General features: G+C 38.7%; 1 protein-coding gene across 13 annotated transcripts in view; it reads right to left on the bottom strand.

Moving 5' to 3' along the window:
* The window catches only part of COL24A1 (collagen type XXIV alpha 1 chain), a 142,021-nt gene that overhangs the window by 79,449 nt on the left and 43,578 nt on the right, over nt 1-18,994 (bottom strand). For 12 of the 13 annotated variants that reach the window (XR_009725583.1, XM_061354393.1, XM_061354387.1 and 9 more), the window contains 9 exons: nt 17,652-17,705; nt 16,384-16,428; nt 14,149-14,202; nt 13,211-13,255; nt 9,654-9,707; nt 7,066-7,110; nt 2,117-2,170; nt 1,981-2,025; nt 1,545-1,598 (listed from right to left, as the gene is read on the bottom strand). Coding sequence is in view for 12 of the 13 variants with exons in the window: in XM_061354393.1 (XP_061210377.1) it covers nt 1,545-1,598; nt 1,981-2,025; nt 2,117-2,170; nt 7,066-7,110; nt 9,654-9,707; nt 13,211-13,255; nt 14,149-14,202; nt 16,384-16,428; nt 17,652-17,705 (450 nt within the window). In the remaining variant the exon portion in view is untranslated. The remainder of the gene's footprint in view (nt 1-1,544; nt 1,599-1,980; nt 2,026-2,116; nt 2,171-7,065; nt 7,111-9,653; nt 9,708-13,210; nt 13,256-14,148; nt 14,203-16,383; nt 16,429-17,651; nt 17,706-18,994) is intronic. The other variant, XM_061354389.1, reaches the window with a different exon arrangement.

The raw sequence follows: 18,994 nt of genomic DNA, 5'->3' as shown, positions 1-18,994 counted from the left end.
ACCTCACTCTAAACCATATCACCCAAGGCCTCGTCCAGCCTGGCTTTGAACACTGCCAGGGATGGAGCATTCACAACTTCTTTGGGCAACCCATTCCAGTGCCTCACCACCCTAACAGGAAACAATTTCCTCCTTATATCCAATCTAAACTTCCCCTGTTTAAGTTTTAACCTGTTACCCCTTGTCCTATCACTACAGTCCCTAATGAAAAGTCCATCCCCAGCATCCCTATATGCCCCCTTCAGATACTGGAAGGCTGCTATGAGGTCTCCACGCAGCCTTCTCTTCTCCAAGCTGAACAGCCCCAGCTTTCTCAGCCTATCTTCATAGGGGAGGTGCTCCAGTCCCCTGATCATTCTCATCGCCCTCCTCTGGACTTGTTCCAACAGTTCCATGTCCTTTTTATGTTGAAGACACCAGAACTGCACACAATACTCCAAGTGAGGTCTTATGAGAGCAGAATAAAGGGGCAGGATCACCTCTTTCAACTTGCTGGTCACACTCCTTTTGATGCAGCCCAGGATACGGTTGGCTTTCTGGGCTGCAAGCGCACACTGAAGCCGGCTCATGTTCATTTTCTCATCAACCAGCACCTCCAAGTCCTTCTCCACAGGGCTGCTCTGAATCTCTTCTCTGCCCAGACTGTAGCTGTGTCTGGGATTGCTCTGACCCAGGTGTAGGACCTTGCACTTGTCATGGTTAAACTTCATGAGGTTGGCATCAGCCCACCTCACAAGCATGTCAAGGTCCCTCTGGATGGCATTCCTTCCCTCCAGCGTATCAACCGAACCACACAGCTTGGTGTCATCGGCAAACTTGCTGAGGGCGCACTCAATCCCACTGTCCATGTCAGCGACAAAGATGCTAAACAAGACCAGTCCCAACACCGATCCCTGAGGGACACCACTCGTTACTGGTCTCCAGCTGGACATTGAGCCATTGACCACAACTCTTTGTGTGCAGCCATCCAGCCAGTTCTTTATCCACTGAGTGGTCCATCCATCAAATTGATGTCTCTCCAATTTAGAGACAAGGATGTTGTGTGGGACAGTGTCGAACGCTTTACACAAATCCAGGTAGATGACATCAACTGCTCTACCCCTGTCCCTCAGTTCTGTAGCCCCATCATAAAAGGCCACCAAATTGGTCAGGCAGGATTTCCCCTTAATGAAGCCATGCTGGCTGTCACCAAGCACCTTGTTGATTTTCATGTGCCTTAGCATGCCTTCCAGGAGAACCTGCTCCAAGATTTTGCCAGGCACAGAGATGAGACTGACTGGTCTGTAATTCCCTGGGTCATCCATTTTCCCCTTCTTGAAAATGGGGGTTATATTTCCCTTTCTCCAGTCATTGGGAACTTCACCTGACTGCCATGATTTTTCAAATATGATATTCTTAAGATATATTAATTCAGTGGTATCCAGTAACTTTTACTACTACATTCTGCTTTTATGCAACTCACCTGTTGCATTTTAAGAGACTCAGAAGCCCGACAAAGGTGCTGAAATTGGACAATTTTATAAAACAATGCAATTATAAATTACCTTGTCTCCTGGGTACCCCTGGTCTCCTGGCTCTCCTGCAAGGCCATGTTCACCCTAAACAACATATTATTTTATACATACACAGGTATGTGGCTTAAAATGTGGTAGTTATCAGAACTAGAGAATAAGAAAGACTAATTCAGTATTTATTATTTAAAAGTAATGCATATCTATGGATAACAATGCAAGATGTTCCATTGAAGCACCCCCTCCAGGAAACCCTACAGACACAGCACTGGGTATTGTTATGCCCAGTATTAAGTGCTCTGTCCAGAAGTAAGTTTGTCTAAAGTACCAGATCATGAGACTGAAGGAGTTTCAAAAAATAATAATTAGATGAGACAGACTTTGTCGAATATATTATTTTGCTCAAGATTGAATGAAAGTAGTCTGAAAGAATTATACTTCTTTAGGATAATGGAAATATTTAAATCACCTTATCACCTTTCATTCCAGGCTGTCCCACACTCCCTGGGAGACCCTATTAAAAGGAAGAAAACAAAAATCTAATGCTTGTCTATAATTTAGAAAGCAGAATAGCCACCAGGCTGTGTGATTGTTCAACACCATACCATGGGCCCTGGAATTCCTGATGGTCCGCTCGGTCCTGCTGGCCCAATGCCTCCCTGTGAGACAGCAAAAAAGGTGACTACATTAAACATTTGATGAAATGAAGTAACTTGAAGACTGTTAACAAAATGTGGCACTTCCTGCACCTCAGACAGAAACCAAAATCATGTGCAGGCTAATTTCTTCGGGAAAAAAGTAGCTACATTACAAGCCCTCTACCTTTACAGTTCTCAACCGTATCAGCAGAAACACAAGAAACCAAACTTCTCTCTTTTCCTGTAGATTATGTATTCAAGAGAAAATAGCAGTGCATTAGGCAGTTCAGAATAAGGAAGCTTTCTTTCGTACTGCAGCTGCACATTCACTAGCTATTCCCTCTGTCCTCAGGGTTACATGACATCATTACTCTGGAAGGATCAAATTATTTGGCTTAAAGGAATTATTCTACCACGAGTAGTGCCATAAAAAGTGACTTTTACTGGGACCTCTCAGTGACTTCTACAAGTTTAAAAAAAAATAAAAATCAAGTGTGCAACCAAAGTTCTAATAGGCACACTAAATTTTTCTGTTCTTGTGTGCCTTCAAGGCCTTTCTCGCATTGCTCCTTTCTAGAATTTATATGGACAGAATTGAAAAAGAAACATGAACCAGAAATTGAGAAAATTAAGGATCTTATAAGAACAACGCAGCAACAGCAATAATATTAATGGAAGATCACAGAATGGTTAGGGTTGGAAAGGACCTTAAGATCATCTAGTTCCAATGCCCTGCCCTGGGCAGGGATGCCTCACGCTAGACAATGTCACCCAAAGATGATGAGCTAAACATAAAAAAAAATTATTTAGCAATAGTTAAAACTATATTACAGAGAGAAAAATCTATCTACTTGCTGCCTATTTACCTCAGGGGAAAAAAAAAGAAAAACCAAGAAAAAAAAAAAAAGGCAGTGTTATGCTTCTATAGCTATGCAAGCATTTAGCAGCAAATACGAATACAGAAACCTTTTGCTTCTTGCTGAGAGCAACATGGAAAAGATGAGATGGAGACCTACTGATTTCCAGTTCAGCACACATTCCTTATTCTCTATAGGCTCTTTCAGAATGGTTAGCAAAAATATTCTTCTGCAGCCATTATAAGGCTCACTGAAGAAAAAGGGAAGACTGATGACTTAGCATCTCAAGGATGCTTGGTTAAGCTCCTGAGAAACTTGCAACTCTACATTGCTTTAGCTTCCCATGACTGCTTAAGTTATATATTCTGTCACTTTAGCTGATGCCAAGATAAATTGTTTACATTGCTGTCTCTTAATTGTGCTATATATTCTAGCTCTTAGCATTTCTATATTAATGATACTGTATGTTCAAATGCATACTTACGGTAAAATTAGCATTGACTGAAGGAAGGGATGCTGAGCTGGGAAATACCGCTTACAAAAGCGGTGGGAAGAAGTTCCAAAACTGCTTTACAAAACTCAGGTTGATGAAACTGCTGTCACAGTCTCTAGGGATATCAGCTACAAAATTAACAGCAAAGAACTGGGACTACACAAAAATAAAACTAAAAAATCATCTCAGTGATAAGAAATTAATAATTAATAAAACTGAATTAATAAATCTGACAAATTTTAAATTGTCCTGCCTACAACAGCCTTGCTATATGCAAGCACATGCTTATCAGGCTGGTTAAAACTTGCTGACAGATAGAAAAGAAAAACTTATTTCAGCTACATAAAACATACCTTTTCCACCATTTCTATGTGACAGGTGAAACTAAAACCAAATTGCTTTTACCTGTCAAAAACATAACATATCAGAAAAGGAAAACCAATGCTTCCTAGAAATAGCTGGATTTGGGTTTTGATCAATTAAAAAAAAAAAAAGGAAAAAACAAAAGGGAAAAATAAAATAAAAAAAAAGGAAAAATAAAAGCTAGCTCTGGTAACTGTAGTCATAAATTTTCCTGAAGTCTTCATCTTATTAAAACTCATGGTCTTGCAAGTCTTAAGAGATCTACTGCTCACCCAGCCAAAACCCTGAACTTGGCAGCAGCTTTCCATGTTGCAAAAAGTCATGGAAGGAAGGCATTGTTGGCCTCAGCTTGCTGATGCTGCTCGCTTTGCCGTTGCTCTCATGAACAAACACAAAAATATAATTAGCTCCTGACACTGCATACAGCTGGGCTGGACAAGCTACTTTAATTAATGCTTTTGGTTTCTGCCAGAGTAATATATTTAATCACATGTTCAATATTGCATTTTGTAATAGTATAATGTGTTATAACTGACTAAGTATTTTAGAACAAACATTGAGGCCTCTAGTTCTTTGCTCAGTTTTGGAAGACTGCTAACATCTAGTAAGGGCCATGTGAAAACAGAGGACAGGGTGCACAAACCCATTTGGAGAGCAAGGGTGGTCAAAGAACAGGGCTGCACCACACAAGCTGTACTTGGGGATTCTGGGGTCACCTGAAATACCCTGAAAGTCTTAGTGAAATTCTGCTATAATTTAAAGAACATAATGGTCCCCTGTAAAGAAACTCTGAAACATTAGCACAGCTCTTCCAACTATCTTACTGACTGGGACAGTGGGAATCCAAGTAACTAATGCAATGTAATGCAGATTCACAGAGGAATGTATGATGGTAAATTTTACTGATGATGCCTATACACTGTATTAGTAGCCACAAAAGACTCATGAACTAGATACTGAGGTCCTCTTTAGCCATGTTCTAACCTTATTTCAAAATCCCAACTAGATTTGGCTATGCTTTGGAACCTCCCAAAGGGTATTCAGGAACATGGAGGAAATGTTGCTGGACCATTTTCCTCAAACGCAAAATCTTACTGTACCAGAAAGGTCTTATCTGCCACAGAGAGTTAACTGCCCCATATAAGCAATGATAATGTGTCTTGGCTAAATTAAAGAAGTTACATTTAAAACCACCCTAATATATCCTTAAAGATATATTAAGCTGTCAGAAGGATGTACAATGATACTATCTTTGTGGAGCCACATTTTTACATCATAAAAATTTGCCCATACCTATTTTTGTTCATGCATTTGTCACCCCAAGCAGTAAACTATATTAAGACCAGAAGCTCATTTGCAAAATTATTTCTGCATCCAAAAATGTAATTGGTTTTCAGCATATATACATGCACCTCAGCTACAAACACACAAATTTAGGTATCAAAGGAGCTTTCCTCTCCATAAAAGACCCCTATTTTCTTGCAGTCAAAAGGAGCTGTGGCAGATGGTGTAAAGTTGCCAACAGGGCTGGGAGTCAAACTCCAATTACAACAAAAGGTGTGAATATCAGCACATTCCCTGTCAAAGTCTGCTTCAAATTGTCACACTGCAAAACTAAAAACTATAGTCAGGAAGAATCAGCTTAGTAGTTGCACAAAACATCAGTTTCTATGTTTTACTTTTTTATCTTTACTTTGGATACAAATTATGTAGAGCACATTGGCACATAATCCTTTTTACACGGCTGGAACTGTGCAAGAGTCTCACATATAAACATGAGATGGACTTCACAGGCAAAACAATTACTGATTTCATGTTAGTCAAAATCTAAATGTGCCATCAAATTTTTCTTTGAAAAAGTGGCAAAGGCTTTGGTGACTGAAAACGATTTCTATATTTCACAAGGAATTACTGACATTCAATCTCTCTGTCTGTTAGTGACTGCAACTCAGCAACATAGCTATTGGAGCTTTGACCCTGCAGGGGCTAAACTGCTAAGTTTTAGTCAAAATAATCAGTAACAGAATATTTTTAGAAGTGATAGGAGACTTTTTTAAAATCTCAGATACATTTGTACAATTATTAAAGTCATTGAGATGAAATTCCAAAAATGGCCACATATAAAAGAAAAGCAAGCTATACTCCAAGGCAAATTCTCAAAAGTGCAACATCTGCTCTCCTGAGTGGTTCAACTAGCTGACATATATCAGTTGATAAGATCACAATGAGTCATGTTTGCGTGCTGAAGTCTGGAAGCCATAGAGGTTGCTTGACCAAGCTTGTGTGCCTTCACTATAGCAATGCCGTAACAATCTCAAAAAAGCAGCAAGGGACAACTTATAGGAATAATTTCTGTTATGAATGCATCATTAAAAAGATTAATAATGGAACTCAACTGTCACACTTCAAAGGAAAAATTAGATGACCATCAGTGTAAGCTAACAAACTTGTCAAAATGTTTCAGATCTCCAGATATCAAAAAACCCACCACTGGAGACAGGCTTTCTTAGTGCAAGTGTAAACATGCTATGTTCTCCCACGTTATGAACTATGAACACAGGTGGGTAGCAAGCCTTGACAGAGCCAACATGAAGAATCAAATCCAGGTCTTCTATCAGTAAACACATGATTTACTTAAAATAAGGGAGTAAGAACAGATATTGTGATAGTATCAGTTTTTCCCACTTCACGTAGGACTCATTCCTGACACAGAGCTTCTCTGGTGTATTTATACAACTACAGCTTGCAACTACGTAATGAGCATCACGTTCTAAAAACATCTATAAAAAAACTGAATATGATACTGTATACAAGATAACGTAACCCTGCTCAGGAACTGATTCAGCTTAGAATTTAGTAGCCATATACAGGAATGAATAAGGGCTGTGTTAAAATGCCTGAGTACTGCATTTTTTCAAAAAGTAATACGGGCTTTGGGGTTATAAACTGGCAAACTCGGTTACTGCAAACAAAAAACCCTGATGCATCAGATCAGAAATAAGTACGCAAATCCAAACCAAGTTCAGAAATACTCCATACCAACAATATGACAGCAGCTTTGTAGAGTGGGTCGAATTAAAATCATGACCAAAACAAAATCTGTTAAAATCTCCAGATTTTTATATTTGTTTTTAATATTTCACAAATATACAAGACAAATACTCTAATGAAGCCACATCAAAGAAGTAATAAAGCATACTCACTCTTAGTCCTGGAAATCCAGGAGGACCAACACCACCAACAATTCCCTTCAAATAAAAGGAATTTTAGATTATCTGAATTTTAGCATTTAAAACAATTCCCTGTGGTAAGATAAACAAGAGTGATCTACAAGGAAAGTCAGCTGGAATTTTTACATAGAGGTTCTGAAAAATGACAGCTTAGCACTGTACAGGGGAACATGCTTATTAAAATCCCTGACTGTGGAATCAAATCTCAAGATATTTGCATCATAAAATCATTCCTGCACTACCAAGGAATAAGAGATTTTCTTTTACAATGACATTTAAAAAGGAAAGAAGAAAAAAGGTTTTTTTTGGGCAGTGGGAATTAAAACAACAACAACAACAACAAAAGGCAAAACACCACAAGAATTTATTAAGATTCCTTTGAAAGATAAATAGGAAACCAGCTCAGGTCACAGAAAGACCTTTGCAAATTAAAGGCTACATTCTCTTTATGGAAAAGTATTTCTTGATACAAACTACAGTATTTGTACTTTATGCAGAAGTAACAAATTCAACAGTACTCTACTACTGCCTCTGCTGCACTCAAGTTTAACTCAGGTAAAATACTGGAAAACAGTTGCCAAGTCTATTTGCCCAGTGTAAAAGGGCTACTGTAGACCTCCAGGTCAGCATGCTTTGCCCAGGCTGTCCCAAAACCTGGGACCTAATACTCAATGGATATGATAAAGATGGTTCACTCCAGCACATCAGCACCCATAGTGAAGGGAATTTTTAGGCAAATAAATCTGAGCCCATTCTGAAGCTGTTCAACAGGGAGGGCATGGCTACTGAGCATGGCAGGGAGGACACCTTTGTACTCTCCTCCCTCCTCTGGTGCCTAAGCACCTTCTTCAACCTGCTCCAAACTAACCACAGAGGAAAGCTGAATGCTTTATCAACATCCTCCAAGGCAGACTGACATGCTCAGAGAACCAAGAGGGTGATGTGGAAATGAAGGATGGCATTGCTCAGTTAAGCAGAAGAAATTAGGCATGAAGACAAATGTCATTAGTGTCAAGTCAGCACATGGGAAGAAATGTCTTCCCTTCGAGTTCCTGCCACCACAGGCCTCCCAGGCAGCCCCTGCTCTCCACTGCCAGCTCAGGAACAAGGCTCTGTAAATATCCCATTAGCATTGCAGCCCCCTGCAGCTGCAGCTCTGGCCCCTTGCCTGAATAAGCCTTGCAGGGTGAGTTCTGGTGGATGTAGGAGAAGGGTTGCTGCCTGTCAGAGAAGGCAGTAAGATCAGCAGCTGTCTTGGCAGATTAGAAGGAACTTGTTTGCAAGAGGTTGCATTAAAACAGGCTTCTATGTGAAGCACAAGTCTGTAATTTCAGATCCAGGCTTTTTGAGCTTGTTTCTACTAAAGTACTGGTTTTCTGTGGATCTTGTGGAAAGACAATGTCTGCTTTATCAGGAATGGAGGGAGACTTGGAAGTACCAGGAGGCGAAGGAAGAACTAGCCTTTTTATGTCATTTGCAAAGCAGCTGGTGACACTCACAATGGCTCAGAGGGCTTTCAAGGTGAAAAACACCATACTGACATCACCTGAGAGTCCCACAAGGGGAACTTTGCCTCAGGGACCAAAAATGTGAAGTAGCTATTTTCCTATGTTCCAAAATGCTGACACCACATGTTGATAGTCAACCAGCAAACCTGATGTAAGCTCTTCTAAAGTAAAATGTGTGTCAGGAAAGGGCAGGCCTTCAGAAACAAGACCATCTCTGCCTAGTTGCTGCCTCTCTGGTCTGTATCAGAATATCTTTTAAACAAAAACTAATAGCAGTTTCCAAAGGAGTATCCAACAACAAAAGCAGATGCAAATCAGCTGCTCTTTTGCCCAGCACTTACTGCTGTTCCCTTATCTGTCCTGAAGCCCTTTCACTGATTTCTCATATCAAAGGAAACCTGAGTGTGGAGTCCGTAGCCCATAGCCAAAGTCCCTACAAATACAGCAAAGCTCCTTTGAGGGCAGCCAGCGAAGTGACGCGACTGTGCCACAGTTTGAATACCGTACCACGAGAGCACTTTAGCCCACACATGCTGCCAAGGACAAAGTTGTTATCATACTGATTATAATGCACTAAATGACATACTAGTGTACTTGTATTCAGTAACAGTTCAAAGGATGAAATCAACTACCAAAAGCACAAGCAACAAACCTACAAAAGCTAGGGTTTTGGTGAGCACACAGATTCCCATTTTGTTAAGGTGGTCTTAGAATAATGGTTTGAATAAACAAGGCAAAGGTATAGCCCATGCAAGAATTTCTGAAGAAAAAACATTCATCAGTAATGCAATGAGCACAGCACAACATCCAATTCTCAAGGCAGTTAGCACATGCAGCAATGGAAACTGTGTTCTCTCAGCAACTTCCTGGTTCTTTTCTCTCTTTTTTATACCACTATTTACTTCAGTTCTACCCTGGCAACTTCCATGGAAAAGTAACAGTCCAAAATTTTTCTGTGGACTTCAAGACACTACTTTAGAGGCAAAAGTCGCCTTTCCATTTGAGAGTGTTACAAATTTTACCATGCTAATCAACACATAATCTGATACTTACAGGATTCCCATCGAGACCAGGGGGGCCTCTATTTCCAAAGTCACCTGGAAAACCCTAAAGCAGAAGACAGAAAGCTTGTTCTTTATTATCCAAGACATGAAGGTTGGTTTGAACACGAATTCTGATAGGTATTAGAAATTAAGACATCAGCAAGTGGATTCAGAGTGTGAGACTGACGAAACTGAGCAGCAGTTGCGCAGTTCAGATGAACAGTGGTGTTTGTCTCCTAAAATCATAACAAAAAAAAGATAACTATGCATAATGTAAGCATAAGACAAAATCAGATGACTGAAGTGCTTTAGGAGCAATACTGAACAAGTATTACTTGAATTGTGTGCTTGGAGTCTTTTTTCCTATTCAGCACTTTTACTTCCAGTTTTTCTGTTACCCACAGCATTCACTAAAACATCTGTCTTTTGTTCTCTCCTAACCCTTCCCCAAATATTAATGGTTGCAGTCTCAGTGTAACACATGCTCATTAGAAATCAACTTTTTCATCTTTCTCACACAACACTGTCCCTAGCAATGTGAATATTTGCCTTACTCTGCACCTAGAGACTTAAACAACCACTTTACTGGCTCCAACTTTTCTTGCTTCCTCCTAGGTTTGTTTTTCTTCTTTCTGATGTTGTCCATTGTCAAGGCGCAAGTTGCTTGGGAAAAGTGATTTAGGTTTTGCAGGATTTTTGTTTGGCTTTTAGGAAAAAGAAATAAAAATTGTAAATTAAAATTAATTTTGATTGTTTTAGATTTTATCAGTGTACTATTGCCAGGCAGATCTCACTATTTCCCTAGAAGAACCACATGAAGCTAATGCAAACTCATGCAGTATGTTGGAACAACTTTATAGGGTCTTAGTTCCCATCACCATGCATGATACTGTGGATTAATCTGAGACATGCTTAACACTCCCTGTACCATCTGTTGGGTTGCTTTTGATTGAAGGGGTTTTTTTCCTGAATTCTCCTGCAAATATGGGAAAACAAAAGATAGGAAGGTCTCTCACCACAATTCAATTTTTATTCAGGATTTGATCATGGAAGTCACAAAGAAGAATCTATAGCCATAATTGTAAGATATGACAGTACAGGTCTTTATATTGTTACTGCCTTATTTAGAAAGTAGAGGTTCATAGGTTAATGTTAATAAAGTAGATTTAATTGGTTCTCAATCTGTGCTCCCCTGGCCAAATTTCTGCACAACTCTAAAATGTACTGTAAAATTTCACACATACAGAATGTATATTTGACAGTGCCTATGTTGTTTAAAGCTACCAGCTGATAAAAGATGTAGGCAAAGATTGACTTGCTACCCTTTCTTTAATAGCACAGCATTTTGGTTGGACTGCCTACCATCGGTAGACATTGAAAGTGACATGGAGAATGCAATGGGACAGTTTTACCAGGCACCAAATTATATAAGCAGTTCACGTAACAGTTCAGTGTATATAACTGCAGAAGCCCCGCATAGCATGAGTTACAAAAGGGACAGATTACCCACAGTCACCATAATACCATTCTCAACAGCATAGAAGAAAACGTATGTAAAAACATTCTCCCAAATGTGGTCAAACTATGTATGTAAAAACACGATGCATCATACTAACAGGACAGATAAGGCATTAAAAATCCTTCAGAACTAGCCAAATTTTGTACTACAAGCATACAAGGGAAAGAAATTGAATACATACGTGTTTCTATGAAATATTTTCTTTAAAGCATATTGAGTGAAAACCTGATCTAAAATTCAAACAAACCCTCAATCTATAACCTTCACAATAAAAGACTTCAGCAATTGAATATTTTGTTCCATTTCGTATATGCCAGAGATGTTACAAATATGAGTAACTACTCAATAAGCCTGCTAAGTGTACAATTCCTTGTACAATCCTCTTATACTTCAATGCTACTTTCCAAAAATGAGCTCATATTTGGGATCTGTTCTATTTCAAAAGGATCTCTGCCAGTCAGGTTGTTTTCCCCGCTAAGTATAATTATTGACAGAAGTTTTGTCCAAAGAAATAAGTTGTATCCTAGAACACACAGTGAGGAGCCTGACTTGCAGGCAATATGCAATTCTCATTCCAAAATTTCCATTAGGGACAGTGCTGGGCCTTAAAGCACCAGTGTTGTTAACTCTCAGACATTGCGTCAAAAGATGTTGCCATCACAGCTATCATTGTTAGAGGTTAAAATAACACACGTTTTCTAAGCTTTCAATTTAAACAAAGTACTTTGAGTCAGGTTCACATGCAATTGCTCCCCTGGTTTTGCTCCTATATTAGTAGCCTTTAGTCAAATGAGTACTTTATAGATATAGAAAAGATCTAGGATTGAGGAAATAACATTGCACAGGAACCAGGACTGACTGAAGGGAACCATGGGCATTGTGCAGAGGTGCTTCTGGTGCTCTGTCATCTGTGTGAAACCTCTCCAAATTGATTTATATAAATAAAAGTCCTTATCAGAGCACAGCCTGGCACTAAAAGAAGTTGTGCTGTGATTGTAAATGAAAAATAACTGCTTACCACTGCATGCACAGCACCAGCTGTTACAGACTGAAACAAATTACTACACTGGGAATCGGAAGCCTCAGTGAAACCTTTTGATTCAAACTTTAAGTAAGCTATAATATGGTCAACAAGCACAGAAGTACTCTGCTCTGCTAGCTGAACAATTAGAAAACAGATTCTCTGATTTTATAGCATTTATAGCAGCTTCAGAAAGATGAGTCTAGCAACATAATGACACTTTGCTTGCCTTTTGTTATATCAGAAGGAACTCTCAAAGGTTAGTGCCTTTTTTTGACTGGTTTTAGAATTTTCTGCAACTTTCACAGCATACATAGGGGTCAGATGATGGTAGCCACACTATTACTGCTAAATAAGCTTGTTCAACATTCTAGATAAAAATCATCTGAACTTCTCAGTGCAAGTGAGTGCACAACTGCAGATTGCTATTGCCATTTCCAATCTCAAACCACAAGCAAGTTAAAATTGGAAACTCCTGGATAGCTTCAAAGACTTAAAATAATAAGGCTGCAGCAGAAAACAAGCGCTTTGCATTGAAGATATACCACAGGAAATATGTAAACCTTGATAATGTATACTTGGTAGATTTGTGTTTATTCTCAGCTGCAGAAATATATGTTGAGGACAGCTTTAATTTACCATTGTCCAGAAATATCAGACATCAGAAGCAGCTGATTTGCATGCAAACCAACACCAAAATCAGACTTATAAAACTTGCATCGTGTCTGCATCTTGTGCTAACACGAATTTACAGAGAATATATTTATGTGTTTCTGTCATCTTTTAACCTTCAGGTAACTGGTACCAATAAGCAGCCACAAGGCTCATCATGTTAAGTCTCCCTCACTTCAGAACAGCTAGTAGTTGTAATCTGCACAGAATTTTCAATACTGCAAAGTACTAAATGAAACCAATAAAAAAATCACCTATGGAAAAAATAAAACTAAAACTTTTTGGCTGATTAAGTTACAGAGTGAATTACAGGTGCATTGGCAGCAGAAATTTTAACAAGCATCAAAAGCTGTACCTGTCTCCCTTTAGGACCTCTTTTCCCACGAAAGCCTGGGATGCCCTGAGAAAGAAATAACCCATCATAAGTGGATTTTATTTTCTTCAGTAGTTTAAATTCAAGTAATGAACCTCCACTTGGTTGGAAAAGACAGCGTGAGAAGAAACACCATTAAAAAATAAAGCAAAGAATCATAGAGACAATGTCCTATAACAAGGAAGCAGAAACACAAACTGCTTGTCTTCATTATGGCTACATCAGAACAACTATAAAGAAGGGCCATATCCTGATTCCACCAAATTACATGGCCAGACATCCTTTGTGCCTAAGAAAAGCAGGAAAAGGCTCAAGCAGAGATTAAGATTTCCAGGACTGGGTTTATTACAAATATCATCTGTCAACTGACAAATAATTATAAATGACTGACTGAATGAAATTGCTTCATTGAAAAATACTCTTTAAGGACCCTTGGTGGTAAAAACAATAGCCTTACTCCTTTCAGCTCTAGATTAAATTAAAATAATAATTTACAGCTGCTGGTCCCCATTTAACTTTAGCACAAGTGCATTTAATTGATTAATTAGATATAACCTATTTATTTTACAGAATCACAAAATGGTTTGGGTTGGAAGGACTCTGAAAGCTCATCCACTTCCAGGACTCTTCCACTGGCAGGGACACCTTCCACTAGACCAGGTTGCTCTAGTCCCGTGGACTTACGCACCTCCAGTTTTTTCCCTCCTTCCACAGGGACCCACATTCTCCCTTTTCTTCCTTTTATCCCAAATTTACCTATAGAAGTTTTTCTTGTTGCCCTAATTTCTTCCATATCAGTTTTGCTTTTAGAAAAAGATTCAAATGAATGTTTACACCATGTACATTTTTTTCTCCATTCTGACATACCTTGCATTACCACCCAAACATTAATATTTCATTAATGTTCCAAATAAACCTACCCTTTGTCCTTCAGATCCTGGTTGTCCTGCAACACCTGGAGGTCCAATGAAGCCCTAAAAAAACATAAGAACAATTCTTGATTACAAGACTGCTTCCCACCAACACTGCTTGTCCTTCAGTATTGGCGAGCTGTGAGTTCAATACCCAGAGACTACATTCAGGCTTATTTGAAAGTACCAGTGAAGCTCAATCAACTTAAATTTGTGACTAGGATTTACTCTCCAAACAACAGAAAAAAGAATTGCCTTTTACAAGGGTATAGAATCAATTAATAAGGAAGCACTAAGATAGTGTTCCAATGAGATAAAATTGCATTAGGGATCTTATTTATTAGAATAAATGAAATATAAAAAAGCTGCTGAAGTTAATCTTATCCATGAAATACATCAGAAAACATGCTCTCATCTTTAACAACACTGTGATCACTGCTATATGCCAGAGTCCCAGAAAGTTTACCCTGTCACAGGCAAAGTGTTTTTCTTGAAGTTCAGTCACAATGCATTTCTCTCCCATCTTCCTCTCAAAGGCAGAAATAGATTCTCTCATATCATCAGTTGTATGGACACAGAAACATGCTGTTGACACAGCAGAAATTATAGTACAATTCACAGAACTAATACTTGAGATGAACTTTAAACTACTAGATTCCAAATGAGATTAGAACAGAAATATTATTAGGTACTAAAAAAGAATCCCTTTCTTTCATATCTCTCTCTCTCCAGCCCCCCAACTGTAATGACTTGGGGGCTTTGGGTTGCCCTTTTGAGAGTAAGGAAAACAAAGGCACTTTTTTTCCCCTACAGTTTCTTGAAACAGCTCATAAGCAGAGTATTGTTTACAGGAATGTTCTAAACTTAAAGCTCCAAAGATACTCTGTATGATGTTGCTATACACCTCCATGGCACAGTAGCCTGCCTCAACAGCGCTGCATCATCAGTTTTCATTGGAAGTTGCTTGTAGAATTCATACACGGGACTTAACCTTAAGACCTGACAGGTGTTCTTCCCTAAAATTACTCATGTTGGCCATTTTTAGCTTTGTGTAAACAGAGACGTAGTAACTTTTCAGGGAGTGAGTGGGATCACTTAATGTCTTGGTTGAGGGGAGAACAAGACAAATGCATTGAGAATCTGAGCAAAAATAAACTGAAGAAATGTAAAAGATACAATCCCTGAGGGTGTGATATCTGTTGGCACTTGATCCTGACAAACCAATTTTCCCCTTCACTGTAATGAAAACTGACATCAAAAAAACCCACCCCAAAAAAACAGACTTATGTTTAAGAAGCTGCTGCAGGTAAAGGCTTCTAGTAACTACATTAAAGCAAACAAACAAACCAAAACAGGACAACAGCAAATCTAGCAACACAGATTATTTTAACAGATATTTGAAAACACGGCACACGGCTCAGCAACTTGCACAGCATGAGCTGAGTGCCTGAAAACACCTAGCAAAAGACTCCTTCAGATCCTAGGTGCAACCAGCAACATGCAGATTTCTGGAAACCCATGTCTACCGCCTGATGGTGAGAGTCAGCCTGAAAAATCACCTATACACACACAAGCACGTGTAAACATGAGCATATGCCTATTAAAAAAAGAAAAAAAACAAAACCAAAATGCAAAACCAAAATGCAAAACCAGACTCCCAAGAAAAAAGCCAACTGATTTCACCTCCAAGAATAATCAAAAGCAAACCTTTACTCTGCAGAGCATTTAAGAGCATTCAATCCCTGGGACACACATGGCTACAATGGAACCATTCTAAAATCTCAAGATCACTTCTATGGTTTTTATGTGACAAGACACTTTCCCTTTATCAATTTCTGTGGCTGTTACAGATAGCAAATGCCAGATATGTCTCCCTTCTTGACAGCCTCCATTATGAAAATAATGCTTCAGGCAGGAAACGTAAGCTCCTCTTCACTCCCAGCTCTCACACACCCACATTTAGGACTGCTTTCCTTCTCTTGTCTGCATGCATTCTAACTAAGAGAAAGGGCAACAATGGAAGACTGCTCTATGCTGCTCAAGAAGGAAAAAAAAAAAACCCTGAAATCCTTATAACATATAATTTGAAAGAAATGCTGTTTTCTCATCTGTAGGTTCTCTAAAAACATAGTGATCAGCAGGCATACAACTGGCAGAGCTGAATGAAATTCCTCATCCCCCTTCTGATGTACTGTATGGGTAAAAATAGACGCACATGCCAAAATTCTTAAAATGCTTACTTACTCTTGCACCCTTAGGACCTGGGTTACCTTCTGGTCCAGCTAAGCCCTAATACAAAAAGACATGAGTCGTACTTCATCTTAAACAACTAGATATACTGTATTTAAAAGAACTGTTAACAGCATTTGTTAACTATAAACTGTCAACACAGTCTTAAATTCATTAATGTTGAAGAGGGTGTCACCAAGCAGCCCCCTGGGACCATGTTCAGAAAGGTCTCCCATTAATTCATGGCTGAAACTTAGACAATGACTAAAAATTTCTCTACATTGAAATTATTTCTTCTGGGAGGAAATTTTTTTTTCCAGACCCAGTGATCTGGCATTTCAGTGACGTAATTCCACAGGACTTTTCATATGCTTTTATATTTGGACACATTTCCCATTATTTTCAAGCTAATGTCAGAACAGCATACGTAGTCCAAATGTTCTAAACATTTTATATGAGTCAATACAAACATGTTATCAATCGTTATGATATAAAATACTGTAATGGAATTTTAAAATATATTGCCATTACAAACCTTGCCCGATAAAACACTGATTATTGGTCAAATTTACCCTTTAAGCAGACACAAAACCACAAAGTCAATTGATGAATTTGGCCCATATATGGGGAAAGCAGTGATTGCTTCTACTTTATGTCTTATTTGTATTACTGGAGTGAGGTACCTGTTAGCTTACGCGTAAACTAAACTAACTAACTAACTAACTAATAAAAATCAGTATTTATATAAGTGCCTTGTATTTATAGAAACCTGCTTTTTGGTTTTAGTGATTCTCCTTCTCAAATATCTCGTGGGGCAGGGGGAAAGAAAATATCTTCTAATGTTCTGTTTCCCTAAAGGGCTGAACAAATAATTTCAACAGTGAGGTGAATATACTGACGAACATCAGGAGGAAATACACTACAACAGGTGGTTTCCTATTGCTTCTGGACTTGAAATATGAAAATGAAACACATACAACCACATGAAGTTTATGAAGGAGTGTAAAGTTTTCAGACATTCAATACTTTGGTAATGTCATTTATGTATTCCAGAAAGGTACAGTTTTACTGTATCTAAACCACCCAACTTTAAATGTCATGAGACTCAACATTACCTTGTGGGCACTACCTCTGAAACCAGCTTGTTTCAAGGACAAATGACAGGATGCAAACAAATATATTTATACTATTAGTAGTTCTAAAAGAGTTAGATATGGTATTTTCGAAAAGAACAAACAAGACCACCCCAAAAACTGCAAAGACATGAGTATAGTTTACTGCACCTGCCTGCCAGGGTAACCAATGACCCCGATGTTGCCAGCCATTCCTGGAATTCCCTGAGGGGAAAAAGAGGGGGGGGGGGGGGAGAAATTAGAAGTTTTGGAGTTTATTTGTTTTAGGTTTTAGCATTTCTCTTTTAGCACCTAGTCATATGATACAGTTTAAGCTCATAAAAAAAAACTGCTTTTAGAGCAAGCTACACAGCAACACCCTGCAATGAACTCATCATATATATGTAACTCCACCAATTTCAGTTACATATCCTTTAAAGTGCATTACAAGAAGAGTAGTCTAAGATTTTGTGAAATACAAGAGTGCACCCCTTATTTCCATAATAAAAAACACAGATGCTATTCACAAAGAATAACTAGGAGGACTACAGGTGACAGGTCCTTGTAATGAAGTAAATGCACTGGTCTTAGCAGCATTTGAACAAATACATTTCATTAAAGAATCCTTGTGTCTGTCCTTACAAAGCCAAATCTTCTGTTTCTCCCAGAATCAGGTCATTATAGCACTGAATTAGTCACAAATGCATAGAACTTCTCTTCGTCTTCTTCCTCCTAATCAAATTCAAGTGCAATTTCTGTTGTTTTATTACTTAACATACCTGTTTATTTCTGAGAAAATACACTTTCCTGAAACGGTGCTAAATGCCACGGGTCCATTATGGGTCCAGACACAGGAGGATCCACCCACCACTGCTCAGTTAGTTTTATTTTAAACAAGCCAAGTCCATAAACTGGACATTCACCCAGCCTGACCCTTCCACTCACTGTCCTTTGTCAATGTTAACATAGCAACGGATCAAGACTTCCTCTCCTAGCTCTTCAGAGCAGATTTATGGTGGAACAGCAATCTCAGGAAGCAAAACTTTGAAATGCAGATGAAAAAAGGGGCTGCAACATTTTTTTGTTTAAATAAGCTGCCATTGAGATGATTCTGTCACCTGCTTTCAACCAATAGTGATTCATCTTCTGACAGTTCATGGAACTGAGATTTGTGGTCCCCTGTTTTGGCTCAACTGTACCTCTAAATATGGGTATACAAAAATACAAAAAAAAATACTCCAAGCAGTAGAATCACTGCATTTTCAACTTATCTTTTAACACCTTTCCTTAGTTACCAGCTGTTCAAGGAGTTCCACAATTCACAAATTCAGAGGAATGTCTGTCATCATTGTGCAAGCTTCTAAAATCTACAAAACAGGTAGGTGCTACAGATGACAAGTAACTGGTCATCACCTTCACCAGCCAGGCCTGAAAATACCACCAGTAAGAACTAAGTGCAAATAAAACTCTTGTATCCAAAGTTTGTTCTTAAAAGTTACATTGGAGTATTTTCT

The sequence above is a fragment of the Neopsephotus bourkii genome, unplaced genomic scaffold (assembly GCF_033783945.1).
Source record: "Neopsephotus bourkii isolate Nb327-2 ecotype Australia unplaced genomic scaffold, CSIRO-AGI_Nbou_v1 NB_739, whole genome shotgun sequence".
NCBI classification, from domain to species: domain Eukaryota; kingdom Metazoa; phylum Chordata; class Aves; order Psittaciformes; family Psittacidae; genus Neopsephotus; species Neopsephotus bourkii.
The sequence above is the reverse complement of the archived record's forward strand: the minus strand, read 5'-3'. Positions and strand labels throughout refer to the sequence as shown.